This window comes from Zootoca vivipara, chromosome 4 (genome assembly GCF_963506605.1).
Source record: "Zootoca vivipara chromosome 4, rZooViv1.1, whole genome shotgun sequence".
Lineage (NCBI taxonomy): Eukaryota > Metazoa > Chordata > Lepidosauria > Squamata > Lacertidae > Zootoca > Zootoca vivipara.
Genome location: NC_083279.1, coordinates 10,514,481 through 10,538,665, shown reverse-complemented (window position 1 = coordinate 10,538,665; position 24,185 = coordinate 10,514,481). Strand labels below are relative to the sequence as shown.

Here is a 24,185-nt window from a genome sequence, read left to right as displayed (position 1 = left end):
AACTAAAGTTATAAGGAACTTTGTAAGAAATAAACGAACAAAAAAACCCTCTCTTTTTTTGTCGGCGCAGCACAGAGGACTGGACTTTTGAAAACAGCACCGCTGGGAAGGGTTGAGAGCCCCCGTGAGGGAAAACCCCTCTCCTTCCGCCGGCCGACGATATCCCGCCAGGCCCAGAGGCCGCCTAAGGGAAAAGTGACCGTTGGGCGGGGGAGGGGAAGGAGCCCGCGCGCCAGCCAGTCAGAGTCGTCTTTCCCACCGCGTCTCCCAGCCGCGACAGAACCCCGGCCACCGATTGGGCCGCCGCCGCGGCGCGCGCGGGACTTGGGGGGCGTTCTGGTTGGTCCGGAGCCACGTGTCCTCCCAAATCCGACGAGGGCAAGGCGGGCCTCCTGTTTCCTAGGCTACAGAGGGAAGGCGAAGACAGCTCGTCACGTGGGGAGAGGGCGGAGGACGAGGTGGGGAGGAAAAAGAAAGGAGGGTGTGTGAGAGAGTGTCTGTGTCTCTCTCTCTCTCCGTGTGTCATTCAACTTCCCCTGAAAGCGGCGATTGGCGGAGACGGGCGGCTGCCGTGCACGTGACGCGGCGCCCCGGCGCTGCCCGGTTGGTGGTTCCCCTGGTTACGAGGAATGAGGGGGCGGGGCGTCCGCCGCGGCTGGCAGCCGACAGCAGCAACGGGAGCGCCGCCGCCGCATTAGCAGCGGCCCGTGAAGGCGGCGGCCGCGGCGACCGGTAGCGCCGCCCAGGGGCAGCCACGGCTGCGGGAGCGGCCCACGCGCCTCCTCCCTTCGCCCTCCCTCATAGCCATGGCGGCGCCGGAGGTCGCGGCGGCGGTGGCGGCCGCAGGCGGGTGAGCGCCCGAGGAAGAGGCGGCGGCGGTGTCTGAGGCGGCCGGTGGGCGAGGCGATTCGGCGAGAGCCTGGCCCGGGAAGAGGATGCGCGAGTACAAGGTGGTGGTTCTGGGCTCGGGCGGGGTGGGGAAGTCGGCGCTCACCGTGCAGTTCGTCACCGGCACCTTCATCGAGAAGTACGACCCCACCATCGAGGACTTCTACCGTAAGGAGATCGAGGTGGACGCCTCGCCGTCCGTGCTGGAGATCCTGGACACGGCCGGCACCGAGCAGTTCGCCTCCATGCGGGACCTGTACATCAAGAACGGGCAGGGATTCATCCTGGTCTACAGCCTCGTCAACCAGCAGAGCTTCCAGGACATCCGCCCCATGCGAGATCAGATCATCCGCGTCAAGAGGTGAGGATGGGGGCGGTGGTGGGAGCCTCCGCCTTGGCTAGGAGAGACCCCTCGCTTCTCTCTCTCTCCCCCCCCCCCAAACCTCACCCAAATCCCCGTTTTCCTGCCTCCTCTGTGTTTCCCTGTTTCCTCTGCGTTGCTCCCACCTAGCCTCTTTGCCTGTTGCCCAGCAGTTCTCCCCCTCCTCCTCTTGACTGCTCTGCAGGGAGCTCTCTACCCTCCTTGAGGATCGCCTTCCAGGACCGGGGACCCTCATCCAGCACCGTTTCCTTGTGCCTTATTCCTCCAGATGGGCCCTTCTGCCCTAGCTTAAGGTGTCAAAACCTACCTGCCCTGGCAAAAAAAACCTACCATCCCTCAGACCAATCCCACACATCCTGACTGGTTCAGCTTCACCCCCTCCCTGCCTGCAGGTAGCGCTCTCTACCGAACTGCAGGGAGACTTGCCTACCTCTTAACACCCAAACCTCCATCCCCTGCTCAGTATGTCAACCAATTTCCTGCCCTTTGTGTGCTGCCAGAATGTAATTACATGCCCAGTTAGTATCCTACACTGCATACTTCCTTGGGAATCTGGTGAGAAATCTTGTCATTCCTGTTCACCCACTATATATATATGTATCTCCACATGGTGTCTTGCTTCCAGATCTATCTGTCCTCGGTGCCCTTGCCTTGCCTATATTTAATTCTGTTCCCATGCACAGAGCTTTCAGTTCTTCATTCCACCCACTTCTGGAGCTCTGTGTTGCATCTCCCAACAGCCTGCAGAACTTCTCCAGGTCCTGACCGCAACATTGGCATATTCACCTCCAGCTTTCTTTAGGCTTTCAGCATTCATAAACCATGCTGGTTATCTTGCATGTTCCTTAATACACCTTCCTCTTTCCTATGTTTTTGTACATGTGTCTACAACTTGAATATAAAGTACATCTCACATAACGTGTTCTTGTTGCCTAGATTTCTACTTTATAGAAGCATTCTCTCTGCCTGTATTGTTGCCTATTCACATTATGTGCATAACAGATGCCCACCCCTTCAACTATACATCAGACAAGTGGTTTGGGATTTCTTACTTTCTACTTCTGAAAGCAACTTAACACTGCCTAAAAGCACTCAAAATAATTTTACCCATAGTAAACACTTACCTTTCCTTGTAATATTGGAGCCAATGTCCTGATGGGGTCTTCCATCCGGCTGGGTCAAATTGGGGTGTTTCCTTGATTCTCTGGTTGTTAATTTACTTTTCTTGCAAGGTTTAATAAGATGGCATTAGAGAAAAGCTTTACTCTTTGACTCTTCATACTGAAGTGATTCAGGCAAGATCTTTGACATCCTAATCAGCATGAAAAATATATTTCCAGAAGCTGCATCTCTTCAAAAAACCCTGATAATTATTAGTGTTAAGACTGCAGAATTTTTAAATCATAATTGATGTGCCTGTCAGCATCAGCTTATTTCATTGTCCACACGTCTAGATGAATGCCTTAATCTGCTTTAAAATCAGCCCTAAAACGTTAAGTGCTGAAAAGGTTTTGAAGGTCCAACCTCTTGCATTATGATAGAATCTGCTCATATCTAAATACTGAAAGATTACCCTCTTAAGCCTCTCTACTGCTATTTCACAGTACTATGCCCAGTGCAGTTCAAAATGAACAAGAAAGATAACTGTTAAAAAGCAATAAAATACTGCAATAACTGCAAAGTTTGAAATTTAGTAACCAAATGCAAACCATACCTTGGCAACAGGCCTTGCAGTTTACCAAAAGCCCAGCCGTTAAAAATGATGTTGACAAGTTTATGAATGTATATAAGAGTTGCACCTGGTGGGCCTCCTTGGGGAGCAAATTCTGTAGTGCAACTGTAGAGAAGGTCTTGCTTTGGGCATCCTCAATACTGATTTCACATAGACTCTGAACTCTGGAGAAGAGCACAGTGGGGAGGCAGATGATCCACATACTCAGTAGATCCTAGTTACAATTGAGCAGACAAAATGCCTCTGGGGCAAGAAAGAAACTGAATGAAATAGCTTGTCTTGTTGAAGTTAAGAGTGCGCCATACAGTGGGGAGGCAGTGGCACCTGTATTCTCTGCCCCATGTAAAGAATTGCATCTAGTTTAAAGGAGCATTTCCCCAAAACCCTAAGAGTTTTCCTGCCATCCAAGCCTCCTCACAAGAAAGAGTGTTGTTTACATAATTTGAAAGTGGCAGGAACAGACAAGTACAGGGGACTGGGAAAGCATGGTCCTTTCCCCTAGAAATAATAGCATTTATTATATTAACAACAGTAGTTTTAGGCACAACATCTAATCTACTTTAACCCATAGCCTTTAACCATATGATTGACATGCCCAGCATAAGAGGAAAACACAAATATCACAGTATAAAATTCCTTCCTAATCTTAACACACCATTATTAAGCCACATCTGTAAATGTATTTATTTTATTTTTACGTAATTGTGTTTTTTTGGTCCTATGACTCTGCTAGTGATGCTATCTCTGGAATTCATTAATCTCTCCCAGGATATGTTGTGGAATCTATTCCTTGAGGGAAATAGAATTGTAAGCAATGGTTGTTACTGTGATTTTTCTACTACTATTGAAATTCCATTGGTGGCAGTACCAATGGACATAGTTTTTTTCAAACCGCCAAACTGTTCCAATCAAAATAGATGGCCTCTCTTAATTTATTAAGATGCTATTGCATTATGTTGTTAATGTGACCAATTGGTGACATTTTATTAATGACTCTTCTGTCCCCTGTCCCAGATCCAGAAATGGAATACTGTATATCTTTCCTTAAAGCTTTGTCTTCAACATTCACTAGTAGAAGACATACAACTGGGTTAGTTGTTGTTGTTGTTTTTCCCATGGTTAGAAACGTATTTTTTATACCCAGATAAAAACAAGTATCAAGGAAGAACAAGCAGTTCATGGTGGGGGAAAGACAATCCCTCTATCCCTCTGTTGTTAGGGAAGTGTGCAGAGAAATGATGACCAAATACCTACCAATGTAGCCTGTACTTTACCAGGTTGTGCACCATGCAGAACATCTTTTGCCATCTTCTGAACTCACTTCCTGGTTCTGCTGGAATAAGCACCACCATCATTTTCCTGGGCACCAGGATCCCCCCCCCAAACTGTGTGTGGTCTACTAATGGGCCCACCACCTGGGAATTACAGAGCTAATCTGTACCACTGTTCTTACAAATAAATTTAATCATAGGCTTTCTGTATTTACATGTGAAATACCAATATAGTTACTGATTTTTCTGTGTGTGTTTTCTTCTGTTTTCTACAATATGCTACTGACCTTGGGATGAACAGTGGTTTCAGACTAAGGAAGCTTAAGCCATCTATGCTTCTGGTTAAAATGCTATGCTCTCCTGCGTGTGTGATCCCTGGTTCCTTTTCATTCTGTATTTTTGTCCACGTATATCTGATAAACGTTCTAAAGATACATGATCTGTGTTTCTTTTGACATTTCCACAGTTCCAGTAGAGAACACAAAGCCATCAATCTGTGGAATTTGTCTGAAATCTTTTGAGGAAATTCTGTGGCTACTTTTTAACTTAGATTATATGCTATTTTTAAAATATAAATTAGCACAAAGTCTCAAAACTTGATAGGATCTATCATCCTTAAAACTAACCAATCATTGTACAGTGGTACCTCAGGATAAGAACTTAATTCGTTCCGGAGGTCCGTTCTTAACCTGAAACTGTTCTTAACCTGAGGTACCACTTTAGCTAATGGGGCCTGCCGCCGCTGCGCGATTTCTGTTCTCATCCTGAAGCAAAGTTCTTAATCTGAGGTACTATTTCTGGGTTAGTGGAGTCTGTAACCTGAAGTGTCTGTAACCCGAGGTACCACTGTATATGAACAGTGTCAGAATCCAGATGACTGATTGCTATTGCAGCTCCTATGTATGCTCATATGCCCCACTCCCCAAATAGGGTGGACATTTTCAAGCAATATCAACTTAAGAACTCCAGTGAGACTAGTCAAAGGTTTTGTTAGTATAACTGAAAAAGCCCTCTGCCCGTGCACTAGGCAAGGCAATTACAAACAGGTCCTTGGAAAAGTGTATAGAACTTGCTTTTGGGGGGGTTACCCTACTTGAAATTTTGAAACACAGGTTGCATCAGAATAATGTGTGTCAATAAAGTGAGTTCTACTAGTTACACGGTGCTTTGTTTGCCACCAACTCTAGCTGCCCTCCATTACTTCCTCACAGATGTCATAACAAGAATAATGGGGTTCCTATCTGGATCTGCCAGTTTGCATGCTTCCTTGGGGGAAGTGTTCCTCTTGCTGACTTGGCAATTTGGCAGAATCAGAGATCGTATGTGGAATGTCTTCTGCAGCATCCATGTCAGTCTACACATCTTTTAGCAGTAATCATGCTCAAACTACTATAATAGAATGAACCACAGAATAGACCTTACTGTAAATCTCAGTGCTGATTTCAGGCTAATTCAAGTAATCATTATTCTATGTTAAGATGTGGACTGAGAAGTGTTTGGCTTTTTTGTTTCCAGGCATGTTATGAAATGACCATGAGGCTATTTTACCATGTGTTTCCATCCCAGTGACCATGATATTAGTGTTTTGGAAACACTGCGTAATTTTCACACCGTGAAAAATTACGTAACTGTATACCTAGAGGAGAAAGTTCAAGTTATGTACACTCAGTCCACATGCTGCAGCCTGAAAAGAGCCATAAATGTTGGTTCTTGTGCAACTAAATCTCCATAACTTTGTGCCTTGTCTTTCACGAAACTTGCAAAAAGATTGTCAGTCTTTGAAATATCACCTTCTATACCAATTGTTGTAAAAAGTAGACATCTGCTGAACCTGTATCTTGTCCTGCTAAAACTGCAGATGTAGTATTGTTGTACCTCCACCTTTCTTGGAAAGATATCCACCCCTGTAGTCTATAATTGAGCATGCTTAGTTCTGAAGCCGAAGATAGCAAGCCACAGTAACACGGGTTGGAATCTTTTAAAGGAAAAAGCACAACAAATAATTTTGGGCAGAAAATTTAGCCTGGATAACTCAGATCATAAGAATGCCAAGGTTGCAGGCATTTTTAAGATTATTTTTGAGCTGACTAGGGATAGCTCAGAGTATGAGACTCTTAATCTCAGGGTTGTGTATTTGAGCCCCGTGTTGGGCAAAAAGATTCCTGCAATGCTTGGAATTTCACTAGATGACCCTTGTAGTCCCTTCCAGCTCTACAGTTCTATGAATTAGTGATATTAGAATATTCATGTGATGTATTTTCATGTTGCAGCATGATCGAGTAAGTGTTTAGGAACCTAATGTACTCCCCTTCTACAGAATGGAGAAAGTGCTGCTAATTGTGATGTTTTGAAGATTTCACTATTCATTTCCCCCCTGCAGCTGGAGACTTGCTGGTGCTAATTCATTTGTGGTCCTACTGTCATTTCAACAATTTTTTTTTAAAGAAAGAGCCCTAGTAGCTTTCAGAATACATTCAATGTTCAGCCTATGTTTGACCCAGTGATTGTCTGAAACCTCTATCATATCTTTATTTTAAATGCCGAAAGGTTCAGAAGTTGGAGATAATGATATTGGGTTGGGACCAGACTAAGTTGAACTTGGTTCTGATGGGTTTCACTAGGAACACCAGGCTGGATCCAAAGTGCATCCAGGAGCTTTTTGAAACTGACTTCTTGTCCCCTCCTCCCTACAGTAGCCATCCAGTTTTCAGGGAACCTGTCTGTCTCCTGCACAACAGATTACCCTATTTGGCATGTTCCCTCATCTTCAGGAGAGCATTTTGCAGGGTCAACTGCTGTGGGAAGGAGAGGGACACAGAAAGCAGATTCTGTCAGTCCTATTGTGCACTCTTAGACTTTGATTTAGTCCTAAGTCATTAGTAACTTTAACCAAATTTTGGTTAATTAAAAATTTCCTTGAATTCTTTGCAAAATATTTTCTCATTATGGATAATTTCTTCTTCCCCATCTACAGATTTTAAAAAGAAATGTACATTCTAAGTGCCTCAAAATTCTATTTTTTTATTTTCAAATCATTTTCAATGTCTGTATTTACAAAAATAATATTTCTCAGTTATAACAATAGGGATATTGTTGATTCTAACAGGTTCAAGCCATAGAAATGTTGGGGTTAAAAGCAAAATCAGCAGAAACTGGTTGAGAAACTTACACATAGAGACCAAGGCTTAAACAAATGCTTGGTTTAATGGAGAAAGGAAAAATTACAAAAAATTAAATTAAATTAGGCTTACACAAAATACCCACACAACCAAACCACCCACCAAGAGCACACTGGGAAAACGCCCAGCACAGAGGCAACACACAACACCCCTGATATACCCTGCATCATCAGCTTCACAGCAACACCTGTAGAGCTGCTCCACAGCTGCAGAGCCCCAGTCATTAAATCTTTCCTGACTCTTAAAGGTACAGTGAAACAATAATGACACTTTTACACAATCATTCAACATATCCCCTGCAGTTCATTATTGTGAAACAGAGACAAACTTTGTACATGTCTTTCATGCGCAACTTTTGGAAGTGCTTTAGTAAAGATGTCTGCAACTTGTCTGTCACCGGGGACATATTCAAAAACAATTGTTTTGTCAGAAATCAAATTCTTTACAAATTGTAAACGTAATCTCAACACTCTAGTGCGCTGTGTGTTGGTTTCTGAGCACAGGATAGCAAGTCCACTCTGGGAATCGAGATAAACTTTTACTGGGAGTGATACTGGCATCTTTAAGTCTTCAAATATTTGTAAATACCACTCTATATCACGGATGGCCTGAGTACAGGCATATAACTCACTTTCAGTTGAAGAAAGACAATTAATCGTTTGATTCTGTGCTTTCCATTCAAAAGGACACCCATTATAAAAATAAACCATACCAGATGTACCTTTGTAATTATTTTGCTCTACAGCATGAGATGCATCACAATATATTTCAAAACCTTTGTCAATAGATGGTGTAAATTCCAATCTGTAACGTTTTGTGTGTTTGAGGTACATCACCACTCTCTTAAGAGCTTTGAAGCATTGGGTAGTGGGTTTTTCTACAAATTTTGCCAGAAAATGAAAAGCATAAGTTACATCTGGCCTTGAAACTCTTTGAATAAAATTGAGCTTGCCTATGGCAGAGCGATACAAAGTTTTGTCAGAGAACGTGTTATTGCCATCTGTAAAAGTGAAACCACATACCATAGGCGTTTCTTTCCCATTTGCATTCTTTAAACATAACATTTCAACAAGATCATCTATTTTTGCATTTTGATGAATCAGATAAGAACCATTTTTGGCTTCTTCAATTTGCATGGATATATAGTTTTTAGCTTTGCCTAATTCTACCACATCAAATTTTTCTTGTAACAGTGACACTATCTGTGTATATTCATGTTTAGTTTTTGTAGAAATTAATATATCATCTACAAACACACATAATTTGGTCACAGAATTTCCATTTTCTTTTGTAAATACACAGTTATCTGCCTTGCCTTGTGTAAAGCCAAAATTCAGCAATTCCTTCACTAAAGTCTGATGCCAGTTTTTACCACTCTGATGCAAACCATAAAGAGATTTATTTAGTTTGCACACTACTCCTTTAGTGGCGATTACGCCATCAGGGACACGCATAAAAATTTGTTCTTCTAAATCTGCAAACAAATAGGCAGTTTTTATATCTACATGATAGACAGAATGTCCACGCTGGGATGCATCTTTTAACAAAAGCTTAACAGATTCATATTTTACGCTCGGTGAGTAACACAAATCATAGTCTTCACCTGGGATTTGCTGGAAACCTCTGGCTACTAACCTAGCCTTGTACCTTACAACTTCGTTTTTATCATTCATTTTCACTTTATAAACCCATTTTGAATCAATAACTCTCATGTCTGGGGTTTGTGGTACAAGAGACCAAGTGTTATGCTCTTTTAAAGAAGCTATTTCAGCATCCATAGCTTTGTACCAATTTACAGCTTCATGCAAAGGTAATTTTTGAACATCATTGTAGCATTTTGGCTCAAAAACTACTTTATTGGCATACACAGTGTATAACTGCTCTTTTGAAAACCGTCTTGGTTCCTGTCTCTTTCTGTCTGAACGTCTTAGTCCTGAAGAAGAGCTAGGCCCTTCAGAATCAGTAGAACTATTTGGACTTCTAGCTTCAGACTGTAAATTGCTATCATCAGACTGTTGAGACTCTTGTGGGCTTTTCTTACTCTCAGAAAACTCAGAAGAACTTAACCTTTCTTTAGGTGTCTGTGTCTTTAAATTTTCAAACAAATCACCAGACACAACAGGCTTTTCGTCTTCAAATTCACTAGTATCCCCTGCTCCAGCTTCTTCCTCTTCTACTTCTACTTCCTCCTCATCAGCATTATCTAAACCAGCACTATCTTGAAAAATAGCAACTCTATTCCAATTTACAGTTTCAATCATGCTTCTGGTAATATGAAATTTGCCAGTTGCTGGTACATAAACTCTGTACGCCCCCTGCTGGTAGCCCATAAACTTTCCTTGAACACTACGCTCATCCAACTTGTGTCTAGCAGGGTAGTGAATAATAACGTCTGAACCCCAAATTCGCAGGTATTTTAAATTAGGGCGTTTTTTAAACAACATTTCATAGGGTGTAACATTTAAACTAGAATGATAGGATCTGTTTTTAACAAAAAGATAGGCATGAAGAGATTCCGCCCAATATTCTTTCCCCAAATTAGCATCATGCAAGTAAGTTTTAACACCTGCCTGCAAATCACGTTGCACTACTTCTACAATCCCATTCTGCCAAGGACTTCTAGGGCAGGACAACTCGTGAACAGTCCCCTGCGCTTCCAGGAAATGTGAAAATTCCTCAGAAACAAATTCTCCCCCCCTGTCAGAAAACAAATGCTTTATAGGTTTGTTAAAGTGGGTTTTTACCCAGTTGCAAAAAATCTTGTACTTCTCAAGTGCTTGTGACTTTTCAGCAATGGTGTAAACAAAACAATATCTGCTGTACTGATCAATAAGAGTAAGCCAATATTTTGAATTTCCTAAAGAAGGAGGGAGTGGCCCTACTAAATCACAATGCACACGTTCAAATGGCTCTGTTACTTTCCTGCCTGAGCATTTACCCTTTCTTGCAACTTTTATCTTATTCTTACAACAAGATGCACATTGCATATAGTATTTACATGGCTTTAAGTTTAGTCCATCAACAATCTTCTTTGTCTTTATCACATCTGTGAAATTTAAATGTCCCAAAAGTCTATGCACCTCATGAATACATCCGGAGTGAGGCTTTACATTTCTCAGCCCCTGACTTGGCTGGGTTACTCTACAGTTCACAGGTGGCTGTGAATGCTTTTTAAAATATAGTCTATATAAACCTTCAGACTCTCTGGCATACAATACACGCTTTCCCCCTTTGTAGAACTCACATAGTGATTTTGTGAAGCACACAGTTACTCCTTGGCGTGCAAAGCAACTTACTGATAATAAATTGTCCACTGATGGGCAGTAAGTGCAATTTGCTATTGTGATGTTCAAGGAGTCAAGTTTCACAGTACCTCTGCCAAGCGACTGTAGAACGTCGGAGTTGGCCAGATGAATGGTGCCAATTTCCTCTTCGAAAGAAATAAACAGACTTCGGTCGTTACAAAGATGAATTGACGCCCCGGAATCTACTACAAACGATTTCCACGTGTCATCTTTAATTACTTTACGACCTAATTCACGAACATGGAATGCTCGCGGCTCACGTCCATCTTTACGATGTGCTGCCGACTGCTGGGTTGCTGTCTGTGATTTACGAACTGGAACGGACCCTGAAGCATTTTGCTTTTTAAATCTGCAGTCCCTCGCAAGGTGCCCCTGCTTTTTACAAAACCAGCAATGCTTGGAAGTTTTGAAAGCAGATGAATCACCACAGACTTGCATACGGCGTTCCTCATTATTTTTAGAAATAGGAGTGCTAATCCCACAAGCCTCCCTTCTGTCCAGCTCGCCCATCAATCTTGCTGTTACCCCTTCCACAGTTAATTGTGCTGGAGGTACAGCAGATATCTGGCTAGCTATGGCAGACGCTGACTCCTTTCTAACGTGCACTGCCGCAAGACTGTCCCACATTTCTTTGGCAGTCTTCTTATTTCTTATATACACAACTTGCTGATCACTAACAGACAAGTTAATTAATGCCCTTGCTTTAGCATCACCTTTCGACCAGGCATCGGTCACAGGAGCAGGAGGGTCCTCGGTCACGTACTTCCACACATCACGGGAAGTTAGAAGTGCTTCCATGCGAAAGGACCATAGACTGTAGTTCTCGGCCGTTAGTTGCGGGAATGTTAAAGCCTTCTCAGCCTCAGCAACACGGTCTGCCATGCTGGAACTTTTCAACCACCAGCCCACAAAACCGTTGCAGCAGAAAAGAAGGAAAAAACCTTTCTAAACCTTTCTCCAAAAACTAACATGTGCAGTTCCACGCTCAACCACTGGGCCCATAACCAAGATGTTGGGGTTAAAAGCAAAATCAGCAGAAACTGGTTGAGAAACTTACACCTAGAGACCAAGGCTTAAACAAATGCTTGGTTTAATGGAGAAAGGAAAAATTACAAAAAATTAAATTAAATTAGGCTTACACAAAATACCCACACAACCAAACCACCCACCAAGAGCACACTGGGAAAACGCCCAGCACAGAGGCAACACACAACACCCCTGATATACCCTGCATCATCAGCTTCACAGCAACACCTGTAGAGCTGCTCCACAGCTGCAGAGCCCCAGTCATTAAATCTTTCCTGACTCTTAAAGGTACAGTGAAACAATAATGACACTTTTACACAATCATTCAACAAGAAACGGTCTTGAGAAATAAATGGAATTCATAATGAAAATATGAGTCAACAGTTTTTTGCCAGTTCTTGCACATAAGGAGATTAAGAGGAGAGGTTTCTAAATAATTCTACCTTTAGAGAACCTGACTCAACTGTTAAGCCTTTCTAAATTGTGGGGTTAAAAAAACAAAATAAAACAGCAGGTGGCTACTTCAACAAGGGCTAAAAAGGATATACCACTGTAAGCTTTCAAAAGTTAAAAGTAGTTTGCTTACAGAAGCACAGATTAAGAAATGTTTTGTAGGAGAGGGAGCTGTATATTCCTGCGTATAAGACTACTTTTTAACCCAGGAAAATCTTCTCAAAAGTTGGGGGTCATCTTATAAGCCAGGTCGTATTTCTTATACGGCAAGTATATCCCAAACTCTATATTTTAATTGGAAAAGTTGGTTGTCTTATACGCCCAGTCGTCTTATACGCTGGAATATACGGTAGATATCATTTATAATTACTAGGTAGAGTTTGACACATCACTTGCATGCTAGAACAGCATTTGCAGTGAAACTAGGTTTTAAAATGTTTGTACAGTTATCGGGCTTGCACTTTCCCAGAAAAGATTTTTGTGGTTCGTTGAGAGGTGTTTGGGAAAGACTGAGTATGGGAAAACATTATATCCTAAAATAAACATTATATCCTAAAATATTTTTCTAGGGAATAAGTAAATACATTGTTGTAGTTCCAGAGACGTCATCAGAATTCTCAGGCGCTCTGTAATTCCATTTTATATGTGGGGTAGGGTGGGGCAAAGGGGACCTCCTACAGTGTAATTATATGTATTCTGGATCAGACCCAGGACCTAACATTTCTCACAAGGATCAGTCAAATATCGCTAGGAAGTCCACAAATATAATATGAGGGCAATAAGTTGCTCCTGCAGTTGTTCCATGGGCATGCTGTTTAGAGCCTGCTGCTTCTGGTCTTGGAGGTACCATAGCAGTAATAATAATAGTAATAGTACAACCACGATTTTATTATTTATGTGCTGTCCATTTGTGTTGTCCCAGCCACACTGGGCTGCTCCCAACAATAAAAGAACAATAAAATAAAAGAACAATAAAACATCCAACTATTTTTAAAAAACTTCCCTGAACAGGGCTGCCTAATTCTGTTTTAGAGATATCTGAGTTGATGGACACCACCCCATAATTTGGCAATGACTTCTTAAATTTTAATTATGTGTTGTGTGAACTAGCACCTTTTTTGCCTGTCCTGAATTTCCCACCATTCGTATTCGTTGGAGAAACCAAGGTTCCAGTATTTCTGAGAGGTAGAAAAGCATCTCTCTCTAATCACTTTCTCCACATCAGGAATAATTATATATACCTATAGTAAGAAGTTGCAACTATAGTCGTACCATGTTTTGTGACCGGGATCCGTTCTGGAGCCTTGGCCGCTAGCCGAAAAGGACGCAGGACAAAGTGCCGCGTCTGTGCATGTGCACGGAGCGGTTTGCACTTCTGCGCATGCGCGAGTGGCAAACCTGGAAGTAACCCATCCCGGTACTTCCGGGTTTGCCGCAGACGTTCGGAATGGACGCTAGACAAGGCGGACGTTCGTGGAGGTATTACTGTAAATGACAGCTTTCCTTATGCCTGATTTAGTGCTATGTGGGCTGGAACGTTCCAAAGTATCTATTCTAGATAGAGGCAAGTTTGGGAAGGCTAGCTTATGTAATAGAACAATGGTTCCTAGAGGGTCTGTGGCACCATTCACATAACCAAAACCATATCTCTATGGTAGAGATATCAAAATTTTCAAAGGCTTTGAAAAACAGCGCGTCCACAGTAGGAACTACTGCATTAGAAGGTTGCAGTGGCATTGCTTAATCACATAATATGGTGGTTATAGAGCAGGCATGGGGAAAACTTGGCCTCCAGATGTTTTGGGGCTACAGCTCCCACCATCCCTAGCTAACAGTACCAGTTGTCAGGGATGATGGGAATTGCAGTCTCAAAACATCTGGAGGGCCGAGTTTGCTTTGCCTGTTGTAGAGCATCCTAGGTTTCCATTGAATCCTACCTGTTGTTTTAGCCTTGGAAAAGATTTGTATACCTAGATAAGCCAGCTGACTCTTCTGCTTGTATCCATCCCCAAGATCACTTTAAAAGTTGTTCGTACGGAAGTGGCAGCCATGCACCTTGCAAAAGTTAGGGTTGGGAGCATTAACTGATACACATAAATCATTGTAGTTAAAATGTAGATTTTGAAAGGTTGTTTTTTGTTTTCTTGGAAATGAAACTTATGGGGCAACAACTGCCATGTTTTTGCTTCTACACACTCTGAAATCTCCATCTCTAGAGTTTGAACAGGGAGTGAATCAATGGATTTTATTCACAGTCAGAATTAGTACAATAATTGCAAATAGGAACATTTAAAACTGGAATTTTCTTTCTATATTAATGGAACCCAAACACAGCTGCACTTCTGGAAAAAATAATTACTGCAGTAGAAATCCAGGCATTGGTTTTAGGGCGAAATGATTTCTGCAGTAGACTTTTAATTATATCTGAAATGTAACTTAGTTCCAGTTCATCCCAATGGAAATACACTTTCATTTGGTATGCATAGGTGCTATGTGGATAATGTACATTGTACACACAATCAAAATAGTTGGTAGCCTTGAATTTTAGGTACCAAATAACTTGAGTTGGGCAAGTTGATGTACTAGATCATTCCACTTCCAGTAATTGCATGGTGAGGGAGGAAGGAGAGCAGATAATATGGCTGCCTGATATATGGGGAAATCCTTGATTCCTAAATATTGGCTTCTAGTTCCTAGGAATTTGAAATGTTTTCCTGGCAGTGTTATATTTTAAATAAAAGTTCACTCTAAGGCCAATCCCTCCAGGAAGTGATAGTTGAACTCTTAACCAATGAATATCTACAAATTACATGTCTGGTAGCCAAATTTGCTTTGGCAGCCAAGAAGCTCTGCTCCAGTTACGTTAAAACATTGTAATTCTAAATTTCTGCATCCTTATTTAATGGGGATAATATGCCACCAGTTGGTTAAAGTCTGAAAAAAGTAATTCACCATAATACATTATCCTGACATTAAATCTGTAAAAATGCTTGTCATCTCTGGATAACAATATTACCTGTCTATTTTGCTTTTTTACTTCTGACACGTGTATTTACCGTATGTGCCATACAAATTTTGGGCCTCTTGGCTTCCTTAGGTGAAATAAAATATGTGTTTATTTGGGAAATCTCAGTGTTTGTTCAAAAGTAGACTTCCATGTGCTGATTGTAGAGAAGACTCTATAAACTTTATTATGCCCAAGCAATATTTTCCACTTGTGGCCTCTCTGTCATTGATATATCAGAAACTGCTCAGGGAACCAAGGCATTTATTGAGAAAGATGTGTGATGTACACTAGAAAAACATTCCTGTTCCATAGCCTAAGATGTGAGATACATCAGAGAAGGATAAGGAGGATTATGAAAAGGAGTAAATTGTTCGGCCTGATCAAAGGTGGGGAAATGGTTTGTTCTATGAATGGGTGTGTGCAGAGGCCTGAAGGGGGTAAATTTAAACCACATTTCCCATATGTATTCAGGATATTTTGTAAACAAAGTGCACACTAATTGGCATCATCACAGCAAGCTGACCTACAACTGAACAGAGCTTTTATGTCGCCTAGGAGGGTGACCCAGAGTTTCTGTTATTGCAGCCCATGTACCTTGTGGGCTATGGTATTCTGTGGATGGAATCCAAAGGATTTCCTTCCCCTTGATGTTGTTTCCCCAAGAAATATTTAAGACAGCAGCAGTGGTGTTTGTACTGAGGTCTTGCTATAATAGAAATTTAAAAATAAAAAAACAAACTTGCATCAATTCAGAATTGTTTTTTCTCCTTCAGCCATTTGATTTTTATCAAATGAACCCTCTGCCTATCTTCTATAAGAGACATTTTCACAGGCGGATGTTAGTGCATTTTGAGCCACTGTTCAGTTGATTTGTGATAGTTTGCTGGTGTTTTGTATGTGATGTTTTTTTCAGAGGATGATGTAATTCTTTTGCAAAATAATGTCTTTTCTAGAAAGAACCATTGCTCTGGATGTTTAGGTTCTAGCTCCGTGCTTCTCACACTTCTGGAGTTGGAGTGCCAGACTCTTTATTGAGTCCCCACTATAGGGTAGAATCCAGAGTGCTGCATGTGAAATCCTGCACATGGTCTACAATTGCTGAGGACCTCCATTACTTCTCCAGGCCTTCAAACCCCTCCGAAAACATCTTGGGAAATGTGCTTCTTCTTCTTGGTACCTGTGCAGTCAAACACATGGGTCATATACACGCACAGAGCCTCATTTAGGAACATCCTCAAGCTGCCTTAAGAGTTCTGGCAGGTGTCCCACTCCAGAACTTCAAAGATGATTTAAGATCAGATATTCAAGAGGGAAGTTGAATATCCAGTAGTCCCACCCTCCATGTACACACATCAAGGGATTTTATAGTGGATTATTGAAGCTCAGATATTCATGGGAAATTCACTATATTGTGACTATCCAATGTAACATAGAGATTCAAAGAAAGCTGGTGACACGAAAGAAATGCTTCGTATTTGGGGGATGTTCTAAAAAAGAGTTGTGTAGTGTACAGTCAAACATATTTTATATCTTAACATCCAGAGTGGCATGGGCTTGGTTCACACAGTGCTAAACCAGATTTAGTAGCAAATAATGCTTAACACTGAGGTGTCTGGCAAGTTATCACTTAAACCTTGGTTTATTGCATTAAAAAAATGTTAAAAAGCACTAGTGGGAGCAGCCAAACTTTGAGAGCTGCTTGACATTCTTGATGCTCTTCACTCGTGGCTCTGTTGCTTTTGGGCAGTGACTGCTCTTTAACCATAGTTAAGAAGGCGGCCCGGATTCACCCATAATTCTTAAGCTATGGTTAATGTTAACTAAGATATATACCAACTATAAACTTTGATTAATGAGCAACCTTCAACCATAGATAAACTATCATTAAACTGATGTGCTGGGTTCACACATAACACTAAACCGTAGTTTAGTAAGCCATAGTTTAACACATCATGGTTTAGTGTTGTGTGCAGGCCAAGCCATTGTGGTTAATGTTAATTATGATTAGTCTGAACAAGCCAACTTTTAAACCATGGTTACTGAAACGGGCTTATTTAAAGTAACCATTGTTAATGTGAATTGCATTTCTGAGTCTAGATGACACAGCAAGTTGCAATTAAGAAGTGGAAGCTTCTGGATTTGACTGCGTGGGAAGCACTCAAGCTCAAGGTTCAGGGCAGCTTGTTCCTCCTTATGCACATTGCAGTAGATGATGGTTTTTAGGTGATGTTACAAACCAGTGTTCAAAATTTGCCTTTTTGTAACTGGATATTGGCCACTTGCAACCAAGTGAAGATTGCCAGGTGTCAGGACAATGTCTCCACCATCTGGAGGTGCATGCCTGGGAATCCTTGGATCTTGCCTGTTTTCACGCACTAACAACACTTCCTTTGGAATTCTATCTGTAATATTTTATCTGCACAATCTGCACAAAAAGGACCCCTGGGGTTATCTAGTCCAACCCCCTGCAATGCAGGAATCCCACCTGCAACTGTCCCTGGGTGGGCTTGAACCACCAACCTTCTCGTTAACAGCAAGACACACTGACCCATTGTTCCACTTACCGTAAGTGGTTGTACTTCGAGGTTAACCAGCCTTTCTTAAAAATACAACAAAACCTCTCCCCTCCATGAGCAACTCACTTGCCACTGCATGTTGAACATCTGCAAATCCCAAACAAGTGTGAGCATAAACAAGTCTGGTTTTATTATTTCCCCAAATTGCATTTGTTTTGTGTGCATTAAGAAAAAAAATGCCAACATTTGTGGTGGACACATGTAACCTTTGTATAAAACTGTATTGCTAGAAGGAAGTTCATGTTACAGCTTCTTTTGTCATGGCTCTATTGATTTCTGCATTGCAGCATTACATTAAAATAAGGATATTTAGTGAAGCATGAATCATAGATGACTACAGACGTAAAATGTCTCCCAACACTTCTGCTTTCTGAAATGCTGCAAGAACACCATGCACTTTGGTACATTTCAGCACACTGTATCTTTATTCTGGAAGACACATGAATGGCCTCTTTTCTCTACTCACTTCAAAGATTTCCAGTTTAAAATAATATGTGCACATATTGGGGGTGGGAACCAACCCTGGATCTCACTGATTTCTGACAGGTGATTTGTTGCCATTTGGAGGCCAGATGGCTTGAAAGTCACATTTTTTCAATACAACTTTGGGGTTCCTGAAATTACTGCAATTCTGATTGGGCAGCTAAAATATAACAGATAGAATTCCACAGGATGTGTTGCTAGTGGTGGACTTTAGGAGACAGAAGAACGAGGTCCAGCCACTCTTGATTGACGGAATTTGTGTGGAGAGGGTAACAACGTTTAGATTTCTAGGCATTGAGTTACAGGAGGATCTGTCCTGGAGTGTTAATACAAGGGGGCTTGTGAAGAATGCGCAGCAGAGACTGTATTTTTTGAGAATTTTAAGGAAAAACCATCTTCCACAAAAGCTGCTGCTTGCCTTCTATCACTGTGCCATACAGAGCATGCTCACGTACGGTTTATGTGTGTGGTACGGAAGCTGTACTTCCCAGGACAGAGCAGGGCTGTGTAGAATTATTAAAACAGCAGAGAGCATTATTGGCTGCTCACTCACCACCTTAGAACAAATTTACACCACCAGGTGCCATAGAAAAGCACTAGATATATCAAGAGATCCAACGCACCCTGGTCACCATTTCTTTCAGCTCCTGCCATCGGGACGGAGATATAGAACAATGCAGGCAAGAACGAGCCGTCTCAGGAACAGTTTCTTCTCTAGAGCAATTTTGGCCTTAAATGGAAAGCCTGGACTTTGAAGTCATCTTATTTTACTTGTTATTTTGTAGTATATTTACTGTTTTTAATTAGCTTTTGTAATTTTGGATTATGCGGAATGCTTTATCTGAGTGGATGTAGCAACCGAGTAATTTCGTTGTTCCCGCAAGGGGACAATGACAATAAAGATATCTTATCTTATCTTATTAATGTGTGAAAACAGGCAAGAGAGTAGGTGCAAGGAGGAATTGAGAAAAGTGTGGGCATTAATGGCAAAACCACTTTCCTCATGTGAACCAAGCTATTCTCTCTCTCTCTCTCTCTCTCTCTCTCTCTCTCTCTCTCCCCCCCCCCCCGGCCTTATCGAAGCTTTTTAGAGACAAACATGTTGTGGGAAAGTACTAAGATTTCAGTAGATGGTTGTATACTGATGAACATTCTGTTCTTCATTTTGAAACATCATGTGAAGCAACGTTGAAAGATGCTAGAAAACTGGGCTAAAGATCCCCAAAACGAGTCACATTGCCAAATCTTCATTGTACCATTTTTCAAATCCAAGATTCTGCATTAGTATATTAGGCATCATTGTTTTCCTTAAGATTGCAAAGGGCTTTAATCTTGTTTTTGTATCTAATTGCAGGTATGAGAAGGTGCCTGTAATCCTGGTTGGAAATAAAGTGGACCTGGAGAGTGAGAGGGAAGTTTCGTCAAATGAAGGCAGAGCCTTGGCTGAAGAATGGGGCTGTCCTTTTATGGAGACTTCTGCCAAAAGTAAAACAATGGTGGATGAACTCTTTGCAGAGATTGTCAGACAGATGAACTATGCCTCTCAGCCAGATAAAGATGATCCATGCTGTTCTGCATGTAATATACAATAGCATTCCAAATGATGGAATTGGACCTGATTTGCTGTATTTTTGGTAAGATGATACAACTGACTACTTCGCTTCGTGGTTTAAAATTGGGTCTCTGGGGATAAATCCAAAGTGGAGTAGCAGCATTAACTGCAAGCGGAACACTGAAGTTGATCAGTTTAGTGAAAGAATTTGGGATAAGCTTCTTCAGTTCACTTGCCTGCAGCACATCTCCTGCACCTGCAGATCTGTGACACAGCCAACAGATTTACAGGGTGAGCACAAACAGTGTATGTTGGCTTTGTCAGACAACAGCTGCTGCTTTAAGTTGTTGTTGATGGTGAATAGGAGAGCACCAGCAAAGACACTTTGCACTCTACATATTCTCCACTGATGAATACAGGTTAACAAAGTATATGTGTCTGCATATTGAATATCAGGACTTGTCACTTGTGGCCAAGTTTACTCAGTCAAATATGCTAATGTCATCCTTGACACAAGCGTTAGTAGGATTATTGGCAAGTTGATGTAGTTGGTCCCCCCACCCCACCCCCTTTAAATTTGATTCTTTTCTATTATCCCATCATGCGAAAAGGAAAATACTCCACCTGTACTTGAAAGTGAAGAGAGGAGCTCTGAAAAATCAACGGCTTGTGAAGAGAATAGTGGGACATTGGAATGTGTTAAATATTCTGCATTGGTGTTCAGAAATGGTGGATTGCTTCGGATGCTGTTCAGTCAAGAAACCAAACAGCCCTCTGTTTACAAAGCGGGAAATGTGTTCATCTCTTTACTGAAACAGAAAGAAGCAACTGTGATGGGGGTAAAAATTTGCTTAGCCTTACTAACAAGGAAATTTTAGCACATTAACAAGTACCACCTTGTAAGGAAAATGAAGCCATGTTGTATCCAGATGTTCCTTTTGCAGAAACCTCATGGGGGACTGTCTGAGCATCCTGCATTTTTAAGTTTAAGGATACCAGTTTATTTCTTGCCTTTAAGGGCTATGTCTTTGATGTGATACCTATGGAATTCAAATTTGCTATTTTATAGCTTTAATATTGGCAACTGGTTAATTGAATTAACTGTGCAAGTTACTTAGACTCAGAAGTTGAATACACAATGTTGTAATTCCATAGATGAGCAAGGAAAAGGTTCTTGTCTTCAGTTGCCTAACATGCTAGTCAGGTGCTGCCATACAGTGATCCTGTTGCCCTGGTTATTGCCGTGACAAATAGTGAGTGAAACATTGTTTTGAAATGGTGCTCAGCCTCTGGTCTTAATTTTCATAGCAGTGGAATACTTATAATTTGCATGACTTAACAGCACCAGTTATATCTATTCTGATGTTTTACAATCAAGGAAGTTTCCAATCAGAATGTCTAAGTTTGAAATGCTGGAGTGATCATGTTGAGCTGGACCTTTACGGATGATTTTGGCCTTTAAAATGCAATATCACTGAGCCTGTGGTCCAAATACCACCCCACAGTTTGGTTTTGCAGTCTTGTGGAGTAGCTGTGTAGTTTCTTGTGTAGACGAGTGGAGAGGCCTGTATGTGTCTTGTGTGCGTGTCGGTGGGTGAGTGTGTGACTTTTTACAAATGCTGTAATGAACTTGAGTTCTGAGATGTTTGCCTCCATCAGCAGAAAAACAACCTGCAATCTAAAGTGTGTCTAAAGAAACTGAATTGAGAAGCATTTTTTTAAAAAGAAATATTGGCAACACTGGGCCACTTTATTTCTGACACTGTGGAACACGTTTAGTTTAGTTCACTTTCTAACAGTTTGAGAAAAATGATGGATGATTATAGGCCACTATTGCCTTAGTCCTTGCATGGTTTTTTCTTTAAATCAAGAACGCAAAGAGTGTAATGCTAAACATGAGGTCCCACTCAAAAAATGTAGCTCCTTCCCAAGCAGCTTGCACAGCCTATGGGAGTTGTGGCACTTAAAGCGTATCACATTGATAGCTTGCATGCGGGGAGGGGAACTGTCATGAGTTCATGGTCCCTAAAAGGTTTCAGAAGGAATTGCTTTGTCTCTTAGGAAAATAACCAGCTTTACCATTGAAATAAATGAGATGGACAGATATAACCTAAACATTGATTACATTTTTTGCTTATTCCAAACATGGTTCCTGTCTTGCATGCCAAGTAGTTTATGCAGTCATAACAGTGACATAAGTAAGATGACTGAAAGACATAAATAGCATTTTTGGTAAAAATAATAATAATAATGGGCATGCTTTTAATGTGGAAGTCATTGCATAATGTGGTGGATTTGAACAGAAAAGTACTTCCTTGATAATGCTTATTGCTGTTTTTTAGAGACAAAGCATTGTGTATTCCCACAAATTGTAACAGTTTTATGTGATGTGTAATTCTAAAGAGGCATACTGTGTGCTGCTTGGGTTCTGCTTACATGGTTATAATGCCCAACCTGGTGCCCTCCAGATGTTTTGGAGTACAGATCCCATGATTCCCCGCCAGTATGACCAACGGTAAGAGAGAATGGAAGTTGTTCAAAACTTCTGGAGGACACCATGCTGAGGAAATCTGCCATAGTGGGACATTAAAGGATGGATTTGACTAAAATATTTTAAATTGGCAGGAGAGCTGCAGTTACTTACATTGACATGGGATTTCGCCCCCCATGTCATGTGTTTAGGCCAGCAGAGTGAGTCACAGGTCAAATGGGTGTCTTGTGTCACCAGTTACCTAGTGCCAATTCAAGAGGTGCCATTGCTCCTGTGTTGATTTCCCCCTCTCCTCTTTCTAGCCTATTCCAGTGAGGGGCTTCTCCTGGACATGTCTCTGTTGCATCAAGATTCCCCACCCCTCACCCCGCTGGCTGACACTGAAGTTGTGCTTAGAATTAAGTCAGGTGATTGTCACCCCCCTCTGACCCAGACCACTTGGCATTCCTAGACCCATGCCACTGGGTTAGTCATACTCTTCCAAGTATAGGCCCTGTAACTTCCTGAAACATATCGCAGTGGTGGCATTCCCTCATGTATAAATGCGCACTAGGGGCACACTGGCATGCATCAGTGCCATTATACTTATTGGGAGTAGCTCGTTAAGGATGACTGCTTATTTTTGTATCCTAATCAGATTCCAATGGTAGTAACTTTTTTGGGGGGTATAACATGCCTTAAAATATTATAATTTAATCCAAAGACCTGCTATTCTTTAGCTTTTCTTATAGAGCTTTGTATTTTTCTGCAGCTGGCATTTTTAAGTTTATATTGTCATAAATGGTTGTAACTTCTTTTGAAAATAGAAGGGGGAAATAATTCCCCTTTTGCCCTTTGCAAACGTAAATCGAACCAGCATAAGTTCTAAAGGTTTTGTGGTTTGTTTGTTTCTTTAGGTAAGGTACCCCCCCCCCCGCCACCCCCAGCAAATATTCATAGCAGCTTTTCAGGACTTTTTCTTCTCATAGGACCAACAATAGAATAGTCCTTTTACCTACACTCCTAATTCTAAAATTGCCATTAATGTCTGTGGGAAAATGTACTGGTATTTACTTTTCTATGTAACACACGCTGCCTACTGTCATCTTAGGGTGGAGGGATGCATGATTTTTCACCAGTGTGCAGTTGAACTGGACTGTAATTACAAAACTCCATGACAAAGCAAATTTGGCAGCTGCAGGAATTCTAATGTGCATTATTCCTCTGTCAGTTCTTGATCGAGGTTTCCAGAAATGATTGCAGTGTGTTTTTGAAAACTAGGCTTAACCATTGACAATTTGGGATTTCCTAGAGTTGAATAAAGATATTTAACAGTTGATTGTTGAGCTCTGTTACAACTGATAACTGAAAAAAAATGCAGCAAGTTTTATAAGGTGTCAGTTGTTTAAATCATGATGTTTCAAAATAAATCAAATTGTACATAGAACTCAATGCAAACTCAGCAGTTGTATTTGGAGTTAAATTATTTTAACAAATAAATTTATTTAATGAAACGTCTGTTGGGGTTCTTTGCACCATTCACTTTCTTCTCTTCTAGCGAAAATAAATAAATACAAATCAAAGAGTGACATTCTTTACTCTACTCTGCTTGATCAGAATGCAGCTAGCTCTCGTCTGTCCTAGAAAGGAGCACATTTGCCCTATATTTTTGGTGAGTGGAATTCAAAGTAGATCATTTTGCTAATGCTTTTGTAAGGCATCATATTTCCAAAAAGCACAAAAGGTTGAAGTAAAATATCAGCAGTGCACAAAGGCCACATACTGACATCAGCCGAGCCTTGATTTAAAAAGAAACGATGCACGTCAAATCCACTATTTCTAGATGGTTACCTTTTGGAGA

General features: G+C 41.3%; 1 protein-coding gene across 2 annotated transcripts; it reads left to right on the top strand.

Annotated features, from left to right (window-relative positions):
• Positions 1-632: 632 nt before the first annotated feature.
• On the top strand, positions 633-23,534 carry RAP2A (RAP2A, member of RAS oncogene family). Of its 2 annotated transcripts, XM_035115454.2 has the most exons (3): positions 633-1,249; positions 19,657-19,936; positions 20,466-23,534. In XM_035115454.2, exons 1-2 carry the CDS (start codon positions 936-938, stop codon positions 19,892-19,894), a joined length of 552 nt encoding a protein of 183 aa, XP_034971345.1. In that variant the 5' UTR covers positions 633-935; the 3' UTR covers positions 19,895-19,936; positions 20,466-23,534. The 2 variants fall into 2 exon arrangements, with proteins under 2 accessions (XP_034971345.1, XP_034971344.1); XM_035115453.2 differs by having other exon boundaries at positions 634-1,249; positions 19,657-23,534.
• The last annotated feature ends 651 nt before the right edge of the window (positions 23,535-24,185 follow it).

Coding starts and splice junctions, on each gene's coding strand:
- RAP2A (XM_035115454.2), top strand. CDS start 936: ATGCGCGAGTACAAGGTGGTGGTTCTGGGCTCGGGCGGGGTGGGGAAG. Junction 1,250..19,656: donor CAGATCATCCGCGTCAAGAG/GTGAGGATGGGG, acceptor ATCTAATTGCAG/GTATGAGAAGGTGCCTGTAA.